The sequence below is a fragment of the Montipora capricornis genome, chromosome 10 (assembly GCF_036669925.1).
Source record: "Montipora capricornis isolate CH-2021 chromosome 10, ASM3666992v2, whole genome shotgun sequence".
In the NCBI taxonomy this organism is placed as follows: domain Eukaryota; kingdom Metazoa; phylum Cnidaria; class Anthozoa; order Scleractinia; family Acroporidae; genus Montipora; species Montipora capricornis.
The window spans coordinates 65,866,147-65,886,146 of NC_090892.1; the positions used below are offsets into that span (position 1 = coordinate 65,866,147).

Below are 20,000 nucleotides of genomic sequence, written 5' to 3' on the forward strand. Positions count from 1 at the left end.
ATCGAAATTGACCAATTACGAAACAACGCGTTTTCCTGAGAGGTCCGCAGGAAAAAGAAGCCATTTAAAAGAGGTTTACCTCTGCTAGGTGAGAAGCCAAAAAAAAATTTACAATTGTAACGACTAATGCTTCATTCTGTCTATTTATCTGCGCGTTTGTCTTTGCCAGTAACTCTGGTCACTTTCGAATTAACGATTTTTTTGTTTGGCTGGGTACCCTGTGGTGATACCCGCGTACTACGGTGCATTTCCAGCATTCTCACCCACAGGAGTCGCGAGAATCGGGTGCCTTGGTGGATTGGGAGTTTGTGAAAGCCATTCTTACTATTAGTTTGTCATGTCATCGATATATTTGTTATTGTGGAGCTGAGAAATGTTCTCTTTGGCTTTTTTCAGTGTTTCCGCGACCATTGGTTTGTCAAGGGGTAGATAGTGGACCCTGTTGTTAAGTTGGATCAGACCTTCTTGAGGTTTGTCGGTTAGGATCACTGTTGTGCTCCCTGTAACGGCTTTTTTAGGTTTATACCCGTGTTTTGTTTCAACTCTTTCACTGCTATATGTTCCTTGCGTGACAAATTGTATTTTGGCCTTTGCACTGTTATTTCAGCAAGTCTCTGAAGTCTAACTTTGACGTTTTCCAAGTAGATTTCAAGGGCAACAGAGGGTTGTACTGGTGGAACCCAGTTCGATTTTACGTGGAATGGATGTTTTCCCTTGTCGTTTCCGTGAAATATGTATTGGAGACGCGTTCGTCTCGCACCCGGGGTAGTCATTCGATAAAACTTGATATCGGAAAATCATTCGATAATTCGATAAAAATCGATTCATTGATTTTAAACGATATCGATTTTATCGGTCAATCGATAAAAATCGATACTAACACGCCGACGAAGTGTCAATTTTATCGATTTTATTGGATTCATCGATCGTTATTGAATCGATAAAAATTAACCTGTTTCCGTTGAGGGAGCGTTTGATTGTGACTCTTTAAATGTAGATTTCAAAGGCGGCAATGAAATGATTTGTTGACGAACACTGTACAAGAGATCAAAGAGACTGCATTAGGATTTTTTCCTGATTTTAATGTTCGATTACATTATTTTCGTAGATTGGATTGTAGTAAATTGTAAACAAAATAAAATTAAAAAAAAAAAAGGAAGTTAAAGGAAGTTTTGAAGGAAATGGACATAAGTATGAGGAATAGTTCGACAAAAGCTCAGCTTGTGGAAAAGGTAAAACAGGCCCGCGCTGGCCAGCTAGAAGCAAATGGAAATCGTGGCCAGTTCGGTACGTCGTCTACAACAATAAAATGATATTCGGCAAAACTTTACATTAGAAGAAGTCAATCTTGAAAAACAAAAATAAGCAAGGTAAACTTTCACCAAAAGGTTGAAAACATGAAACAAAAGTTGACGCTAATCCTGGATTAAGTTAATCGGCTCTCGAACAACCGGGCCCTGATGTCTATCATATACTCGCTTATTCAGATGTTTTCCGAGTTTTCAAATCATCAGTTCCTTCAGCAGTTTTTCTTGTCACTTTACTTTTTATATTATTTTGTTTCTGATTTCATCATTAACATTGTTTTACTGATTTATAGAACAATTTTAAGACTGTTAATTAAAATGATTCTTGCAGCTGCAAGAGTTTCTCTTGTGGAAACTGTTCAGAACATTGAAACTTAGTTGGTTCAGACGAAGTATTTGAAAGTCGATGAAGCATAATGTTACAGTTTTGTTCGTGTTCACGTAGTATTACAAGTAAAAACACATGTATGCGATGACAATAAATACTATTATCGTTAGTTTTCGCAACGAGCGTGCGATTGTGTTACATCAGCAAATAAATGAACAGTGGGATAATCAACCAGGGATCTATAGCGGATTTCAAATAAAACACACGCTGAGTATTAATAAAAGTTTGTTGAAGAGATGAAGCAATTTTTATTGTTTAACGAACAGGGAAGTTGTTATAAGTGTTTCTGCGAGATCTTTAATATCTATTGGTGTTTCCTTTTCGAGAATTGGTACGATAATTCAGTTTCGATAAATTCGATATTTATCGATAAAATCGATAGCCCTAACTCAAAAATTGATAATTATCGATTACTCACACCAAACTCTTTTATCGATTTTTATCGAATTTCGAAAAAATTATTCGATTTTTATCGATTGTTATCGAATGTTATCGATTATCGATGTTATCGAATGACTACCCCGGGTCTCGCAAAATGTTCGAAATCAGCCAACAAGTGTCGTTTGATTTCGTTTTCGTTAGTCACGGGTGTGGAGATATATCGAAGCCCTTTTGGACAGTACGCTTACTTGGCTGTCAGTTAAGCTGTGACCTGAGAGATCTTTAAGAAATTTTTCGTTTGTGTCCCTTTCTTTGTTATATCTTTTTTGATTGGCGGTTTTTCTTCGCCTTATGCGTTTGCCATTTTTTGACAGTCTTACGACTGATCTCGTACTTGTGGTTTTTGTGGTTGATTGTTCAGAGACTACACTGTTATAGCTTTCAACATTTTTATTGTTGTTTAGCAAATGTGTACATAGCATCTCTTCTTTATCGAAAAGTTGCTTTTCTAGGCTGTTTATCCGGGACCAACCGACAATTTCAAATAGTACAGTACGAAAGACAACCCGAACAAAGTCAATTTCATGGCGATATTCACCAGAGTTAGACGGATGTTATTGCTATATTTCGATTTACTTCAAAATCATCATCAGGCAAATCAGGTTTACAGAGCGCGTGATTTAAATACAGGAGACTTATTTAAATAATAAAAGTTCGCAGCTAGCTTTTAAGCCAGAGTTAATTGCAGACTGCTTAGTTTTTATACAGAAAGCTTCTTTAAATAGAAGAATATTCCAGTTCAACTTGTTGTCCATATCAATTATGCTGGTATTGTCCCTGCCTGTATTCAAGTAGAATTCCTTGGTGTTAAGGATGAAATTATTACAAGGGAAATAATAAAGCGCAAATATCAATAACCCAATTGATATTTGCGCTTTATAAGTGAAATAAATTATTATTATTATTAATTATTAGAAAGTGACAAAAAGTGTTGGTATTTCTCACAATTATCTCGATGGTAACAAATAGCACTGTCCTTGTCTCGGGCAAGTTCCATTATGCAAATTATGCGTTCGTACAAGGTGCGCTCAGTTTTTCCTATGTAACTAGCTAGAATTACAGCAAGGGCAAGTAAATTGATAAACAAGATTAGATTTACTTAATAGAGGAGTTTTGTCCTTTGTGTTGGTATAAAACGAGATCTTGTTTGTTCTGGGGAAAATCTGAAATGAAACATTTTTGGAGGGTGGTATACATCTGCGGAGCTTGTAAACCAAGGATTTTGTTTAATAATTGTTCGCCTTTCTCGCCTATGTATGGCATGTTAATTCAGATAATCCTACTCTCGCTAACTGTTTCCTGGGCGTGATCCAGGAAGCCTTGGTACGATTAATGAGGCCATCGGCTACACGTCGGGGAAAACCGTTCCAAGCAAGGAATTGTCTAATCTTGAGTAACTGGGCGTTAACTTTACCGGGGCACAAATATGAAGGACACGGTAGATGAGAGATTTAACCCAAGCTACCCGGTGAGACCAGGGACGAAATAGACCTCTTGTTCCGGTGTTTGGCATACTTCGCCCTTTCTAATTTTGTCGCGTGACTCTCGAGTCGGCGTTCATGGAAGCGCAACAGGGCCTCCACGAATTGCTTTTCGGCATACTGTTTTATGGCGCCTATTTCTTTTTGAAACATGCGTTATATTTGCCCGCTCTTTATACTGGAGTGACTTAAGACAAGTCTTTTGTTCTAAATGTTTCTTTAATTTGAGGATTGATTCCTCGGTTTTTCTTTTTTTTTTAATTCAATAGCGCTAGTTATTTCCTCTCCTTTCCCTTTTGAGGTTTGCCGTAAGTTAGTAACTATTGGCGAGCTTTGCTATTTTTGGTGGGGTTTGCTGTGTTTTGGCTGGTTTTGCTATGTTTGGCGGGCTCTGATGTTTTTACACTCTAATCAGTTAAGCCTGCACTTGTAAATAGCCAACTGGCTTGCCTCCGGCCATTTGGGATTCTTAACAGTTGTTGTTGAATGTTCTGTTTTGCTGCAAACAGCTGGTCGATTAATATTAGGGAGCTTAAGCAACGATAACGGCGACGGCAGCGAGAACGTCACGAATTTGCATATTTAGTGGGTAAAAACAATAGCTTTGCACGCCCTGCACGTGCGTTTTTCACTTTTGTCCATTTCTTTGCCGTCGTCAGCCAAACAACAACGTGAAATAGCCAAGTTTTTGGTTTTATGAAGAACGTCAGCACTTGAGGATAAATTTTCATTTTCTCTCCTAAAATGGAGTGCCGTTCCCACTGGTGTCATCTTTGAGGAATTACCACACCCTCGTCATATTAAAAACGTTGAAATAGTCACGAAGCGATTAAAATAATGCAAATTTATATTTTGAGATGACGTTCTCGTTGCCGTCGCCGTTGTCGTTGCTTAAGCTTCGTAATTGACAATGGCCTTGTCAACGGTAATATTCTCTTACGGAAACTCCGTATATATGGTGTTGACACAATCATGAAGTGGTTTGAGTCTTATCTTTTCCGCCGAAGACTAGGATGTTCGGCTTGCTGGCCAGTTGTCTAATGCTACACCAGTTTCTTGTGTCATCCCACAAGATAGCAACCTTAGACCACTTTTATTCCAAGTTTATGCACCAATCAATTTTAAGCCCCAGGGAGGGGGGGTCGGGCATGGCGTGGGGATTTTGACATTTTCATTTTAAAAAATTCAAATTCCCCACCCCTGGGACAAAATGTCAAGTGAAGGTAGTAAAATGTCCTTTGTACGATCAAAATCGATAGCCTGGGGACGTCATATACGATCAAAATCCCTACCCTGGGGACAGACGTCACGATCAAACTTCCGTGGCTAGCCAAACCCCCCCTCCATGGGGCTTGACATTGATAGGCTCATTATATTAACGATTTGCCAAATTGTTTTAAGTTGACCTCCCCAAAGATTATGCTCATGATACTAACATAAGCTTTGCTGCCAGCAGATTGACTTATCTTGAGAATGGTTTAGATTCAGAGTTAAGAAGTCTTAATCTATGGCTTAGGTTTGAATGTTGCGAAGACCGAATTTATGGTTATTGGGCCAAACCAACGTTTACATTCATTCTCTGACGATCAGATGAACATTGAGATCGATGCTAAATTAATCACTAAAGTTAAAGAAGCTAGATCACTAGGCGTGATAATTGACGAACAGAACAAGGATCGCTTCTCTCATTCGTATATAACTCGCACTTCAATATGCATTCATTTCATTCATGTTAAATATTGTTCATGTTGGTCAATTAAGAATGTGAACACAGTGACATCTTTAAATAAACAGAGGTATTAATTATGGCCTGTTTGTGTGTTATTTTCACCTGCTGGGCAAAAAGAAACTTTTGCAAGATTTCTCAGACGCCCATAAGAAACAATTGCTCAAATTGTCCAGTTAAGTGCGGGGAACGTTCTCTCATACGTATATAACCCGCACTTCAATATACATTAATTTCATTCATGTTAATTATTGTTTATTTCGGCTAATTAAGAATGTGAAGGCAGTGCCATCTTTAAATAAACAGGATGCCTTAATTTATGGCTTGGTTGTGTGTTATTTTCACCTGCTGGGCAAAACGACACCTTTGCAAGATTTCTTTCCAACAGCATTCACTTTTGTCGAAGGTGACAATACACTGCCCTCTATCCTTCCTGTAGCCTGCACTTGGTTTACTCAATCATTTCAAAATTGTAACGTTGCAATTTTCAGGGATAAGCTTTGATTTTTATTTTTCACTAAAACGTTTTAACTGAACGTTTCTTTCATGAAACTGAAAAAAACAAGTTAAACTAAAATCTTTTCATAAGGTTCGAAAAAGAGTCACGGCGAAAATGATGCCAAAAAATTAAATCACTCGACTAAGCTTTGCAATTTCGTTACAAAAAATTGTTTTCAAGGTCTTATTCCTTGTTTAAGTTTTTCAAATATGAGATACTTGTACAAGTTACACCTCTGAAGCCTAGCGTTTGCGATCAAGTTAGACAAACGCTTTCGCCAACAGAAAAATCCTAAGGTATATGATAAATCTAAATACGTTTTGGCTGAGCGATTGCAATTTCTAGGTACGTTTTTCTAAATTTTTAATTTTGAAAAGAGGTTAAAGAATGTTTTCGAATTTTGAATCAATTTTCACAGGGGGACGGTTAATATTGCGGTTTGCCGGATTCATTTTTCAAAGTTTCAACCTCAATTTGATTTAACCTAAGTAATTTAACCGAGTTCTCTGCCTTTACGTATCCAAGAGGATAAAGGAAAAAACGTTTCGATATTAAGTTAATGAGCCTTATCAATCAAGTTATCAGGCTGTCTTCAGTTTTTGCCTTCCTACTGTAGAATTGTTGCCTTCCTACTGTAGAAGGATTTGCAAACTATATGCCGAGCAACGGATGCCATAGACAAAATGCTGGAAATGTTTAATCTCAGGCAGGGCACAACAGCTCGAACAATGCGAAAAACAATGAGGTCGCCAACTTAAAGAATTTTTTCATGTATATTCTATCAGATGGTGAATATTTTTCAAGTCTTAACTTCCTCTGGCAAGCAGTGTGGATGACAATCAGTTAAACTAAATTCTCTCTCGGAAATTTTCCTCTCAACTCGGGTAGTTCTGTTTAATGTCTAATAATCTAATACAACTGCGTTTTCGACTTCACTTTACTAAGAATCGAAAGACAAGTGAAAAGTTGCCAAAAAACAATTAGGAGCTAGCATGACAGTTATTTATATCCAACCATATACATTATTAATCATACAGAACATATTGGATCATGCATAGAAAATTTCAAAGTGCGATGCCGGTACAATGCACTGCCAACTGAGCTATGAAGCCTCACATTTGGGTCCTTCACGGAGCTAAATGAGCCTAACAAATGATCTGCTCTCAACTGTGAGGGGTAGTGTAACCCAGTGGTTAGGGCGCATGCCTTGAAATCCGGAGATCCCCGGTTCAGGACATGGATCCTGGCCATTGGTTGAATTTGTCCCTGGTAGTCCCTGGTTCAACTTCTGCTTTCAACTGTGTCGCTTCATAGCTTAGTTGGTAAAGTACTGCACTGGCACTGCAGAGGTCATGGATTCGAATCGCGATGGAGTCACCTGAATTTCTTAGCGGCCAAATTCTCCAGTTAAGTGCGAGGAACGTTTTCTCATTTGTATACAACGCGCACTTCAATATACATTCATTTCATTCATGTTAATTATTGTTTATTTCGGTTAATTAAGAATGTGAAGGCAGTGACATCTTTAAATAAACAGGAGGTCTTAATTTATGGCTTGGTTGTGTTATTTTCACCTGCTGGGCAAAAACACACCTTTGCAAGATTTCTTCCAACAGCATTCACTTTTGTCGAAGGTGACAATACACTGCCCACTACTCCTTCCTGTAGCCTGCACTTGGTTTACTCAACCATTTCAAATTAAAATTGTAACGTTGCAATTTTCAGGGGTAAGCTTTGATTCTTATTCTTCTATAAAAACGTTTAAACCGAACGTTTCTTTCATGACACTGAAAAAACACGTTTAACTAAAATCTTTCCATAAGGTTCGAAAAAGGGTTACGGCGAAAATGATATCCAGAAATTAAATCACTTGACTAAGCTTTCTAATTTATTCACAAAAAATTGTTTTCAAGGTCTTATTCCTTGTTTAAGTTTTTCAAATATGAGATACTTGTACAAGTTACACCTCTGAAGCCTAGCGTTTGCGATCAAGTTAGACAAACTCTTTCGCCAACAGAAAAATCCTAAGGTATATGATAAATCTAAATACTTTTTGGCTGAGCGATTCCTAGATACGTTTTTCTAAATTGTTAATTTCGAAAAGAGGTTAAAAAATGTTTTCGAATTTTGAATCAATTTTCACAGGGGGACGGTTAATATCGCGGTTTGCCGGATTCATTTTTCAAAGTTTCCACTTCACAATCATTTAACCTAAGTAATTTAACTGAGTCCTCTACCTGTAAGTATCCAAGAGGATGAAGTAAAAACGTTGCGGTATTAAGTTAATAAGCCTTATTAATCAAGTTATCAGGCTGTCTTCAGTTTTTGCCTTCCTACTGTAAAAGGATTTGCAAAATATATGCCGAGAAACGGATGTCATAGACAAAATGCTGGAAATGTTTAACTTCAGGCAGGGCACAACAGCTGGAATGATGCGAATATCAATGAGGGCGCCAAGTTAAAGAAGTTTTTCATGTATATTCTATCAGATGGTGAATATTTTTCAAGTCTTAACTGCCTCTGGCAAGCAGTGTGGATTACAATCAGTTCAACTAAATTCTCTCTCGGAAATTTTCCTCTCAACTCGGGTAGTTCTGTTTAATGTCTAATAAGCTAATACAACTGCGTTTTCGACTTCACTTTACTAAGAAAGACAAGTGAAAAGTTGCCAAAAACAAGGGGGAGCTAGGATGACAGTTATTTATATCCAATCATATGCGTTATTAATCATAAAGATCATATTGCATCATGCAAAGAAAATTTCAAAGGAAAAACCAGGCGATTGAATCTTATAGTTTGCTCTAAAATGAAAGTTTTCTGCCCTTTCATTCTGGCTTTTCAACTGTTAAAATGAACCTGACGAATCAAAACGTCCGATTACTTTCATCGCTGATTTGAACTAATAAAAAATGACCCTGTGTTTTGCAGCTATTACTTTGAGCCACGGAAATGTATAAATTTTCATTAAGAGTAGGATTACGTGTTATATTATATATCATTTCTTGACAGCAACGTTTATTTTGTAGAGTTTCTGAAAGCCGTGACAATGAACCCTGCGATATCCTTTGTTTGGCTCGCACTTGGCTTGCAGTATTCAGAGGTATGTGTTTCGTGATATAATTACTGCGTAAACACAAGGTTTCACTGAATTATTTGATTATCATAAAAACAGGCTCCTAAATAACCTAGAAAAATTGCATTTATCCTTAAATTAGCTGATTTCACTACATTGCTTTCAAGAAGAAGGATAATTATGTGACTAAAATGGATACCGTACGTGAAGTAGTTTCTTATGACATATAAAAACAAAAGTTTCACTCATGAAGTCGCCTTTTTAATTTTAACTGGCTGCCCAACGGATTTTCGCTGCTAAGGGACGAATTGCTTCGAAGCCCAGTGATTGGGTTAACTTCGGCCCTAGATTACCTGTAGCTAAAACGCATGGCCTCACTACCGCTTAGCAGGTTTGGAAGAGCTCCTTTTCTTGAAACGACTTCATTTTAAGGATAAGCGGGATTTGTGGCACACAAAATACAACGCAAAAGTTTAGGAACTTTCGAAAGTTTAAATACCTGATAAGAACATTACTCTGGGAGGAAACAACTACAGAAAGCGCACCAGACAAATTACACCATCCCAGAGGTCTGGCTAGTACTTCAGCCGCATGCCTATGGCCATACGGCAGCCATAGCCAGCTGTTGCGACATGGTGCGGCCCCATCCTCATGGCTTACATGCATGACACAACTACCTATAGCTGGCGCAGAAACTCCCCTCAGTTTTAAGCGAGCATGCTAATTATGAGGAGACCCATCAAAGTGAAGAAAACTACTGACGAACGTTAGGACAGACAAAAAGCAGTTTACAAGATCAAATGCTGCGACTGCCAGGCCATTCATATCGATGAGACCGGCACAAGTCTAAACGCAACACTGGCTGAACAAAAACGAGGGACGACAAATAGTAACATCAAAAATAACATTTCTGCACAGCATGTACAGACAGACTACAAAATCGACTGGGACTCTGCTGAATGCGCTACATACTGTATTAATTATTACCAACGGGTCGCACTGGAAGCTGGTTCACTAAATTAGAACAGTGACCTGTAATCTGATGCCCACAACTTCCAGCACTCTACCAACGACTTATCAAGGACGTCAACACATTGACCGACTTACTAACAACACATGTACAGACATGTAACATGACATGTAATCCCTTCACTCTGGTGACGACTTTCGGTCAGGTTGTCGAAACGTCAGTCAATGTCATCTAAACAGTCCTTCTCAGGACTGAGTCTTCTCAGGAGCAAGGATGGCACAGTCGGTTAGTGCGCGGCCTTGGTGCAAGAGGTCCTGAGTTCGATTCCCGGATCTCGCATCCTTGTTTCGACTCCTTTCCTTTCCGTGTAGCTACGTAGCTTTAAATACCCGTAAAACGGAGCACTGATGGAGTGGGGGGGAGTAAAATGAGCGCACCGTCGACCTCAGGTTTGTCAGTGATTAAAAAGTTACTGTTACGAGTTATCGACGTTAAATAAGGACTACTTTACTTTACTTTACTTTACTTTACTCGTGCTTCAGATATGATATGACTCCCATTAATAATATACTTTATTCAAATACTGTATTTGAATGGTAAGCCCTATAAAGGGTCCCCTTACTAAATCTAAACCTAAAAAGTGTTTACCTAAACGACGTTTACGTAGGATCTGTAAAATTGCATATAAAAAAACTGAATCAATACATATTTATCCACGTTTTCAAATCTTGTTTGGATCTGTCCCGTCCGGCTAATAGGTGGTTCGCCAAATTATTCCAGTCTTTAACAATTCTTACAAAGAAAGAGTACTGAAAAGCGTCAATTTTTGCCAATTTTGTTAGGATATTGTATGGATGATTAGCCTGTAGTGTTTTTACTTTTTACAGTACTCGAAAAAATCACAAAAGTTCAGGCCGTTTTAATCCAAACACTATCGTATTCCAATCTTATAGCATTCGACTAAAGAAAAGTACATCCTTCGGTGTTCTAAAAGTGTGTTTCAGTTTGCGTCGATCTTAAGCCATTTCACGTGGCTTCTGACCAAGAGCAAGCAATCCTTGATGCTCTTCGTTGCACTTTTTCTATCGCTAATTTGTCTTTAACTAAGTATGAAAACCATACAGAACGTACGTATTCTAATATAGGTCTTACCGGTGACTTATAAAGCATGGAGAAGATATCCTTGTTCCCGGGCCTTGTTCTCTTAAGTGTACGCTTAACTAGGCCCAAAACTTTGTTCGCTTTAGTTGTTTACTGTTATCGGCCACACGATCTGACCAGGATGTCTCTCGACACATGAACGCTAAGGTCTCTTTATGAGTTGAATGACTTTAACTCTGTGTTTGACGGATTGTGAGAGTGTGTACTTTTGTCCAGTTTTCCAGAGAATTAAGGTCCGACTGTAGCGCTAGTGTGTCATTGACATGATTCAATTGACAAGAGAGATCTTAGTATCATCAACAAACAGTTTAACGGTACACGTAACAAATTACTCTCGGTTGCTTCGGCTGCTGAGGCAAAGATACTAAGGCTTCGGACCAGTTAGTTCTTGCCTGTTGGCTTGTGATCGTAGATTTAAAGTACCTTCAGAGGCACCCAGCGATAATCTTCGATGAAATATCTGTTCGGGAGGGTCAAACTGTTCTAGGAATTTTCAATTGGTTCTACGTTGCCAGGCAGCTACAGATTTCTTTACTAAAACATCACCTAAAAGATTCGCAACCAGGGAAAGGTAGTCCCTTACGTCTTTGGAAGGAGTATTTTTGCAATTAGTGACACTTAAAAAGATCATCTACCAGTTTCGGATAGGCAAATGGTTCCGTTGGAAGCTCTTAGAAGGTACCGTTACGAGCAAATTAAGGCCAAAGCCTTTGAGAGACGTTTCTAGGCTCACTGTAATGTATAAAGACAGTCTAAAGAGATTTTTTTATCACCTAGAAGAATTCTAGATCTGTTCGGATATCTTAGCTGAAAACTGAAGTGTCCGAAAATTTTAGGGAATGATATCTTCATTTCATAAATTGCTAGCTGATCAGTAACTGAATTTCACTGCAAACGAGAAGCTTTGTAACGAGCTTCCAACAGGGTATATTCCATCTATGGGAAATTAACACTGTTGATTTGCATTTTACGACACATATCGTCGATAATGTGAGATGTTTCTTGTTTTAGGCACAACAGCTCCAACGTGGCGAATATCAACATATAAAGTACGCAAACTTCCAGAACTTTTTTCATCATATGCTGAACATTTCCCAAGTGTTGGCTTCATATAATGCTACGGATTACAAGGACTGTGCCTTCAAATGTCTCGAGAAGATGGCATGTTTCTCCTTCAATTTTGCCACCTTACCGGCAGACAGTAACTCTGATCGACATTTGTGTCAACTCCTGGCGTCAGATAAGTACAATCACGCAAACAGTTTTGTACCAAGCAGAGACTTCCATCATTTCGCGATTTCGGTGGGTTCCTTAATTGATAGGTGTAATAGAAAATGGTTCTAAATGACTCAACGCTTTTGACCGGTCGCTTAACAAAAAGTCCTTTGTTGACTGTATCCTTTTTAGACAAAAAAAATAATAACTATAGTATCATTCTCAGAATCTCCCAATAAGGCTGAGTTAATAGAAAATCTAGTACTTAACTGCCACAACAAAATCACGGGTTCTTTTGAGCCGTGTATATCGTTCTAAAAATTTTTGCGCTCCACAAAGAAACGAAAACCGGTTTTGTTATTTATTCATGCTTTACTTCTTACTTGTGTTCCTTCAATCTTTCAAAGTTACGTGGTTGACATGGGAAGATTGTAACAACCTGACATTGTACAAAATTTTAGTTTAAGGTCATTACAATTACAAGTAATTTAGACATACATGCAGCTTGAAATACATTCCTCTTATCATCCGAACCAAGTTCGAAGTCTGTTTTGTAAATTACTGAGCTAGTTTTTTGTCGTTGGTTTCTGGCCCAAGCAAGAAGAGCAGGGATCATAAGCCAACTGGGAAAAAGCGAGGATCCATAATTTACATTATCCTATGGCCAGTACGGCCCCGCGCGCACTTTCATGGGAAAATCGCCGTATGAGGGCCGTACGCATTTGCGCGAGCAGCGCCGGAAAAAGCCGTAAGGCCCTGCTAGGAACACGCACTGCACCGTGCAGTGCGATCTTAGAGGATTTCGTCGCTTTTACACATCCAAGTTATTTACAGCCAGAAAAGAAAATGCAAACAACATATTAGATAAATTGTCTGTGTAAATTTTTGTTAATTATTTTGTCCAAACTTCAAATTATGAGTTCTCATGAATAGTGTAAAAGAGCCCATATGATAAAATGCTTATTGACTGAGTTTAGGTCGGGCCGGACAGGAAAATATTTGGCCCTCGGTCTTGGCGCGTCCAGCCCCACCACTCAGTCAATATAAGTACATAGTAAGGACTTCTGAGGTGATAAAGCGCATAAGAAAGGAAACCAGTTGAAGTCAAGCAGAACCGTTTTACTGCAACAAATGATTGGCACGCGTAAGAATTTAAAAAATAAATTAACAAACGTTATTGGCTTTGTGAAATAGTTGATTGCAATATTCAAACAGTTTCCCAAGTTTATTCAGTTCCATAAACAACACGATAAATTTGCTAGAAAATGTTGCATCAATACTACAAATTTAACTTGCAGTACAGCGGGCCGTACTATACAATCCGGCCCGATAAATTAGCCAATCATAGCACGCATACTATATGTGAGATGAAATGAATTGCACATTTAGGTTAAATACATTTTCAGCATTATCTTACTATTTAGATATTTAACTCTGTTGCAGCCTTGACGTTCTTCTCAGTTGAGTTCTTAGCCGGGCCACAAAATTAGTCGGTTTTTATTCCACAGACAGTTTGCGATTAAAAAACTTAAGTTAAAGATATTCGAGATACCACAAAATAACAATGTTTCATAAGATTAATTGACAATAACATTTGTCAACAATGGTTTTCGCTTTTAGAGCCCATGTGAAAGCCTTCCTTGTCAAAATGGTGGAACATGTCGTCCGCTGTATGACACAAATTCATACGTGTGCCAATGTGGTGAGGGAAACAATGGAACATACTGTGAGAATGGTAATAGTGTTTAATTTGTTGCACAAAGTACAGGACAAAAGAATAACTGAAGTGAGATAGGGTGCATGAAAATAAAACTCATTTTAAAAGTATTTACAAATTTGACAAGAGCACCCAAAACATCCTTACGGAGGGGACTCGGCAAGGGCACCCAACGAGCAAATCATTTAAGAAAAAAGCCTTTGAAAGACATTTCTAGGCGCTTTGTAATGTATACAGACGGTCTAAAGGGATGTTTTTAATAAACCGGAAGAATTTGATCTGTTCGGATATCTTAGCGGAAAATTGAATTTCCAACCAAACCATTTGCTCATCCGAAACTTCCAGGTGACCTTTATTGCAAAAATGTCCCTTCAGAAAAAGTAAGGGCCTACTTTTTCCTGGTTACCAGGGGCAGATCCAGGATTTTTCTTAGAAGGGAGAGGCGGGGGGGGGGGGGGGGGGGGGGTACACCACTAAGGAAGTGTGTAGCTGTCTGGTTACTTTTTTTTCTTTTTTGCAGAATACCAGTTCTATTAGGAAGCCTTAAGCCACCTTAGGGGGGGGGGGGGGATGCATACCCCCTGCTCCCTCTCCCTAGATCCGCCCCTGGTTACGAATCTCTTCGGAGAGGTTTTAGTAAAGAAATCTTTATTTGTTTCGCAACGTAGAACCGAAATTCTAAGAACAGTTTGACTCTCCCGAACACATATTTTCGCTGACGCAAGATAATCGTTGTGTGCCCCTGACTCGGACTACATTAAGGCAAATGTGTTTAATGCATTTCTCCCGTAAACGACTTTTATAGTTGTGTGTCACCTGATTCTCAAACAAGTCAATAATACATATAGCTATGAGCATGGTCTTGCGATTGTTTCTCATACTGAAAAATTGAGGTCCTTTGCGGGCTGCAGTCATCAGCAAGTTGAGTAGAAATCCCGTATTGACCTTTATCAATGAGCCAACGTGCATATGTGTGTGGGTAAACATTTAACATGGATCTGAATGGCTATTTTTACAACTTAATCCTCCTCTGTTCCTTTCCGTAGGATGGCAGAAGGTAAATGTAGACCCAGTGTGCTTTGGGGCGAAGGATGATTCATTCGGAACCTTCGAAATCCACAAGCCAGGACATATTTACCGCTTGAAGCTGGTCCATCGCTCAGGATATGTGAATTGCCTTTCCGGCACAGCCTCTAACACTAAGTGGGGCTGCAAAACTATCGCACACGGTTATCACGGCAAAAAGTTAAATGTTCATATTACTTACGAAAATAACACCCGTATTTTTCCAGCAGGTTCACTGGTGCTGGATTCTCTTTTTTACTACACACTCCATGGTTTGAATGGAAACTCTTCCGAGATTACGTTTGATTCCACTCCTACTCCTTTGTCTGTGGTCGCTGGTCAGAAGTTCAGGATCTGGTATGGTGAAGACCTGGCAGGAAAAGGCGAGGGTGACAACGACGGTACATCCTGCACTGATGTGTATGCTTTTCGCCAGTGATGAAGTGAATGGAATCGGCGTCAGTTAAAGTGATGTGAAGGAAATTCAATTGAGCTAAATTAGGCGAAAGTCAAATGAAGTAAAATGTAATGTAAGAATTGGACTTTGGAGTCTATTGTTCTCTACCATATCACACCTTTAAGTAGTTTGTAGTCCCGGCCCCCTTTGTTGCTTTCAAGATAATGATAATAATAATAATAGAGTGGTTTTCAAATGAGTGTCGTAAAACCAAAACCAAAGTAATTACTTTGGCCAATCAAAAAGGACGGGAGACAATCCAGTAAACCAATCAAAACTCGAAGTAATTACACGTAGCCGACACAAAGCGCGGGAAAATGTGCACGCGCGAGCCACAATTGGTTTTGGTTTCACTTCTGATTGGTTGAAAAAGTGGCGCGAGAACTTTGAACCAATCACTGAGTGAAGTAATTATAAACCAAAGCAATTCGCTAATTACTTTCGACACTCAATTGAAAACCGCTCTAATAATAATAATAATAATAATAATAATAATATTAATAATAATAATAATAATAATAATAATAATAATAATAATAATATCAAAGGAAAAAAGTGTGAAAAAAAAAATTCGATAAATGGTGTAGGCAAAAAAAAAAAAATAATAATAATGTCTTGTATTTCACAAAATGTATATAATTTAGCGGTTGTGTTTTTTCCTTCAGGAGGGTTTCAATGGGAGTAGCTTTCACGGCTGACGGTTAAATAATTTGACTTTTCATGGCTAACGGTTATCTTTTTTCCGGCACGGTTAACTTATGTGGGAAACAAATAAATGTCTCAGTAGACATATTGAATAGTTTAAGTCATTGGTTATCACAATGCGACTCACTATTTTGTGTTGTTCACGCGTTATACCTTGCCCAGGCCTTGACTTGTCTTCCAGACCTTTTCATTGCGCGCTTAGAGATAAAAAAAAGGTCTTCTGCTTCCTCAACTCCAACGCTTTCATCTGAGTCACTTTTGTATTCCTCCACCTGGTTATTATAGTAGCACCAGAAGGAGTCGGCGCGACGATAAAAAGAGGAATGTCACTGTCTGATACGAATGTTCAGACTCCTCTCAGTATGACCTCTGCCACCTCCGCTTGGGTCTCCGTCGGCTCGGGAAAGGCAGATAGCGCTGCGTTGACCTGGTCAGTTGCAAAGCACACTTTTGCAGTGGACACTGCTCGTTTTGCTTACACTGGTGATAAAACTCCTGTCTTATCCTTTGTCTTACTACCTACGGTCCTTTGCCTCACTGGGGGGTATAGCTGTCTAGCCAATACCGCATTGCATCTTCGTCATTTTTTGGGAGCGTTTCAAAAGGTAGTGGAGCCATAAAGTTTAAATCAACGAGCAACACACCCGCTTGTGGTACGGGGTAATATGACGATGGATGGGTACAGTATTTTGCGGCCCATTTACTAATTCGTTTGAGAGACTCTTGGGCGTATTGTAGAGCGCTAAAAGGCTTGAGCTAAAATGGGACACGGCATGTAGATTCTCTACTTATGTTGTTTGCAATGTGTGTAAGAATTTCAAATATATTTTCAATAACTTACCATTCAACTCGGTTTCACAATCAGACCCAATCAGCAAAGGTAATTCTAGATATGATCCAGCTACTGCAGCTTCGTGGAAATGGCGTAGTTTTAAACCTTCTGGCCGACTTTTGCAAGGCGATACAACTTTACGTCAAAGGAACCTATACCGAACTTTTTGGCCTGATCTTTCAGCCCCAGAAAGTCGATGATTTTCTTGATAAACTCACTTATGGTAGGTCGATCGCATGAATTGTTAACGCGTACTTTACACCTCTCTATGGGCTTTTCTTCTCCCGTGCGATACAAACTCACAATTCCTTTTATAATACTCACATTTCATGTGCATGTGAGCGGCATAAACCTGCTAAAAACATGCAACGAGCAAAGCAAATCGATTCCAGACAGTTCTGGTCAGCCTTGTTCCCAAGTTCTTTCTTCTTTCCTTCCCTTGAAGCCAGAGAGTCTGGGAAAGAGAATAGTAATAAGAGAGACCCTGGGAACAAAGAGATACCCAAGTCCAAAAAAGAAAAAAAAGCCAACTGATTTATAGTGTCAAAGTACCGGACGTAAAATGGTAGACAACCGGACGAAACGTCCAGCCTCTGGCCTCAAACGAAAGCCCTGGATATTAATATTAGAACAAAATGCATACTTTTACAGTAATGAAGCTGTAAAAGAGTCTTGCTTAAAAAACCTTTTACCTTCGGTCGAAGACGTATGGGTTATTGACCAAGCGTGAGGTCAAGATGACTGGATATTGGCCAAGTTCTTTTTTTGCGTGTTTATGGACCGAGACGAAGTCGAGGTCCATAAACACGCAAAAAAAGAACGAGGCCAATATCCAGTCATCTTGACCGAACAATCTTGGTCAATAAAGGATTTATTATATGACTTAAAACACCAAAAAATGATCTTTGATCTTGCGGGACCAAGCGAGAAATCCCGAGCGGGCAGTATCGCTCCATCTTGCCCGCTCGGGTAGCCAATCAGAGCGCGCGATTTGGTTCATCTTGCCCGCTCACGGAGCTAGTCATATAATAAGTATGGGTTATTGACCAAGCGTGAGGTCAAGATGGCTGGATATTGGCCAAGTTCTTTTTTTGCGTTTTTATGGACCGAGACGAAGTCGAGGTCAATAAACACGCAAAAAAAGAACGAGGCCAATATCCAGCCATCTTGACCAAACAAGTTTGGTCAATAAAGGATTTATTATATGACTTAAAACACCAAAAAATGATCTTTGATCTTGCGGGACCAAGCGAGAAATCCCGAGCGGGCAGTATCGCTCCATCTTGCCCGCTCGGGTAGCCAATCAGAGCGCGCGATTTGGTTCATCTTGCCCGCTCACGGAGCTAGTCATATAATAAAGTGTGTTATTAACTTTAAGGTTGGTCTAAATATTTAGTTGAGATTATAATATAATGTGTTAAAAAACGTTGTATCTGACTAATCTGATTTTTAAAAACTTGGTTATATATAGATAAAAATAGCCTTAAACTTAATTTTCGGTTGCAACTGCAGCGTTCTTCAGAGCAAAATATGAAGTTTTGAATGCGAGTTCGTCATTTGAATAAAATCATATTTTACTCTGAAGAACGCTGCAGCTGTAACCGAAAATCCAGTTTAAGACTATTTGTATCTATAACTGTTTTTTAAATTAGATCAGGTACAACGTTTTTTAACACATTATATTATCATGATGACTGATCGCCTTTCAAACAAGTTGAGATCATTTGAGTGTAAATGTAAATGATATGAAGGTGGGCTCTGCTAATGTGAGTCCTATTCCGGTAGTTAGAAACCTCGGATCATGGTTCACTGAATTCACAGTTCACTATGTCTAGCCATACCAGTAAGCTTGTTCTGTTGCATTTTACCACCTGTGTAATATTCAACGCATACGCAAGTATTTATCTCAAGAAACTACGGGGACGTTAGTCTATGCTTTCATAAGTTAAACGTCCCGCATCGATTATTGCAATCTGAGCCTATTGTATGGGCTGCCAAACAACCAGCTTGCGAAAATTCAGAAAGTTCTGAATGCTTCTGCTAGGCTGGTATGTAATGAAACTAGATTTTGTCATATTACACCAATAATGCGCGATTTGCATTGGTTGCCTATCAGGGAATGCATCAACTTCAAGGTACTTCTCCTCACGTTTAAGGCGTTACACGGCCTCTCGTCTCAGTATCTGCAATCCTTAATAAGTTTCAAGACATCATGCTATTATCTCAGGGGTTCTAATACTTTACTCCTAGCTATGCCATCAGTGAAATCTAAGGCCACGCTAGAAGATCGGGAATTTGCCGTCGCAGCACCGTCATTGTGGAACTTTCTGCTCAGTGAGCCTCGCTCAATCACATGTGTAAATAGTTTTAAAGCTCATCTTAAGACCTTTCTTTTTAGGCATGCACATACTTAACAGAGATTTTAATAATACTTTCGCTAATTATTTATCAATTAGTTTTTACCATATTGTATAGTTTTTAAATTCGATACGCCTGGCAAAATAACATATAGCAAATAATTTTTTTTTGTTAGTGGTTCTAGCCTTAAGCTGTTTCTCCGTTATCATGGAAATTCTCATTTGACCTCTGCGAGGCATTGCAATAGTAGTGATATTTATTGCAGTGGCCGCAAAGCGGGTAGATAAATATCCACTCGTCTTATCATACCACTTTGAATACGCATCTCCGCTCCTCTTGGGCCTAAGCAAAGGTCTTTCCACGAAACTGGAATTATCAAATGCATTGGCTCTTAGAACTCTTGAAGCCACTGACGTTGGGAGCTGGTCATTTGTGGGTTCTAATGGTCCCATGAGGAATGAATCAATGATGAAATGGTATATGAAATGAATCATATATGAACTGCGAATATGAAATCAAGTGAAGCTATGATCTTTGCAGTTATGAGAGTAATTTTTGCAACTGCGTCATTGATTCATTCCTCAGGGGACCATTAGAACTGACAA

General features: G+C 38.9%; 2 protein-coding genes across 4 annotated transcripts in view; both read left to right on the forward strand.

Annotated features, from left to right (window-relative positions):
- Nucleotides 1-20,000, forward strand: part of LOC138018627 (uncharacterized) — a 399,148-nt gene that overhangs the window by 118,124 nt on the left and 261,024 nt on the right. The window lies entirely within an intron of this gene.
- The window catches only part of LOC138018624 (lactadherin-like), a 100,363-nt gene that overhangs the window by 16,008 nt on the left and 64,355 nt on the right, over nucleotides 1-20,000 (forward strand). The window contains exons 1-4 of one of the 3 annotated variants that reach the window (XM_068865313.1): nucleotides 5,757-5,835; nucleotides 8,868-8,942; nucleotides 12,058-12,348; nucleotides 13,882-13,996. In XM_068865313.1, coding sequence (XP_068721414.1) covers nucleotides 8,889-8,942; nucleotides 12,058-12,348; nucleotides 13,882-13,996 — 460 coding nt within the window. In that variant the 5' untranslated portion in view covers nucleotides 5,757-5,835; nucleotides 8,868-8,888. Of the gene's footprint in view, nucleotides 1-5,756; nucleotides 5,836-7,854; nucleotides 7,872-8,867; nucleotides 8,943-12,057; nucleotides 12,349-13,881; nucleotides 13,997-20,000 lie in introns of those variants that run through there. The other 2 variants (XM_068865314.1, XM_068865315.1) reach the window with 2 other exon arrangements.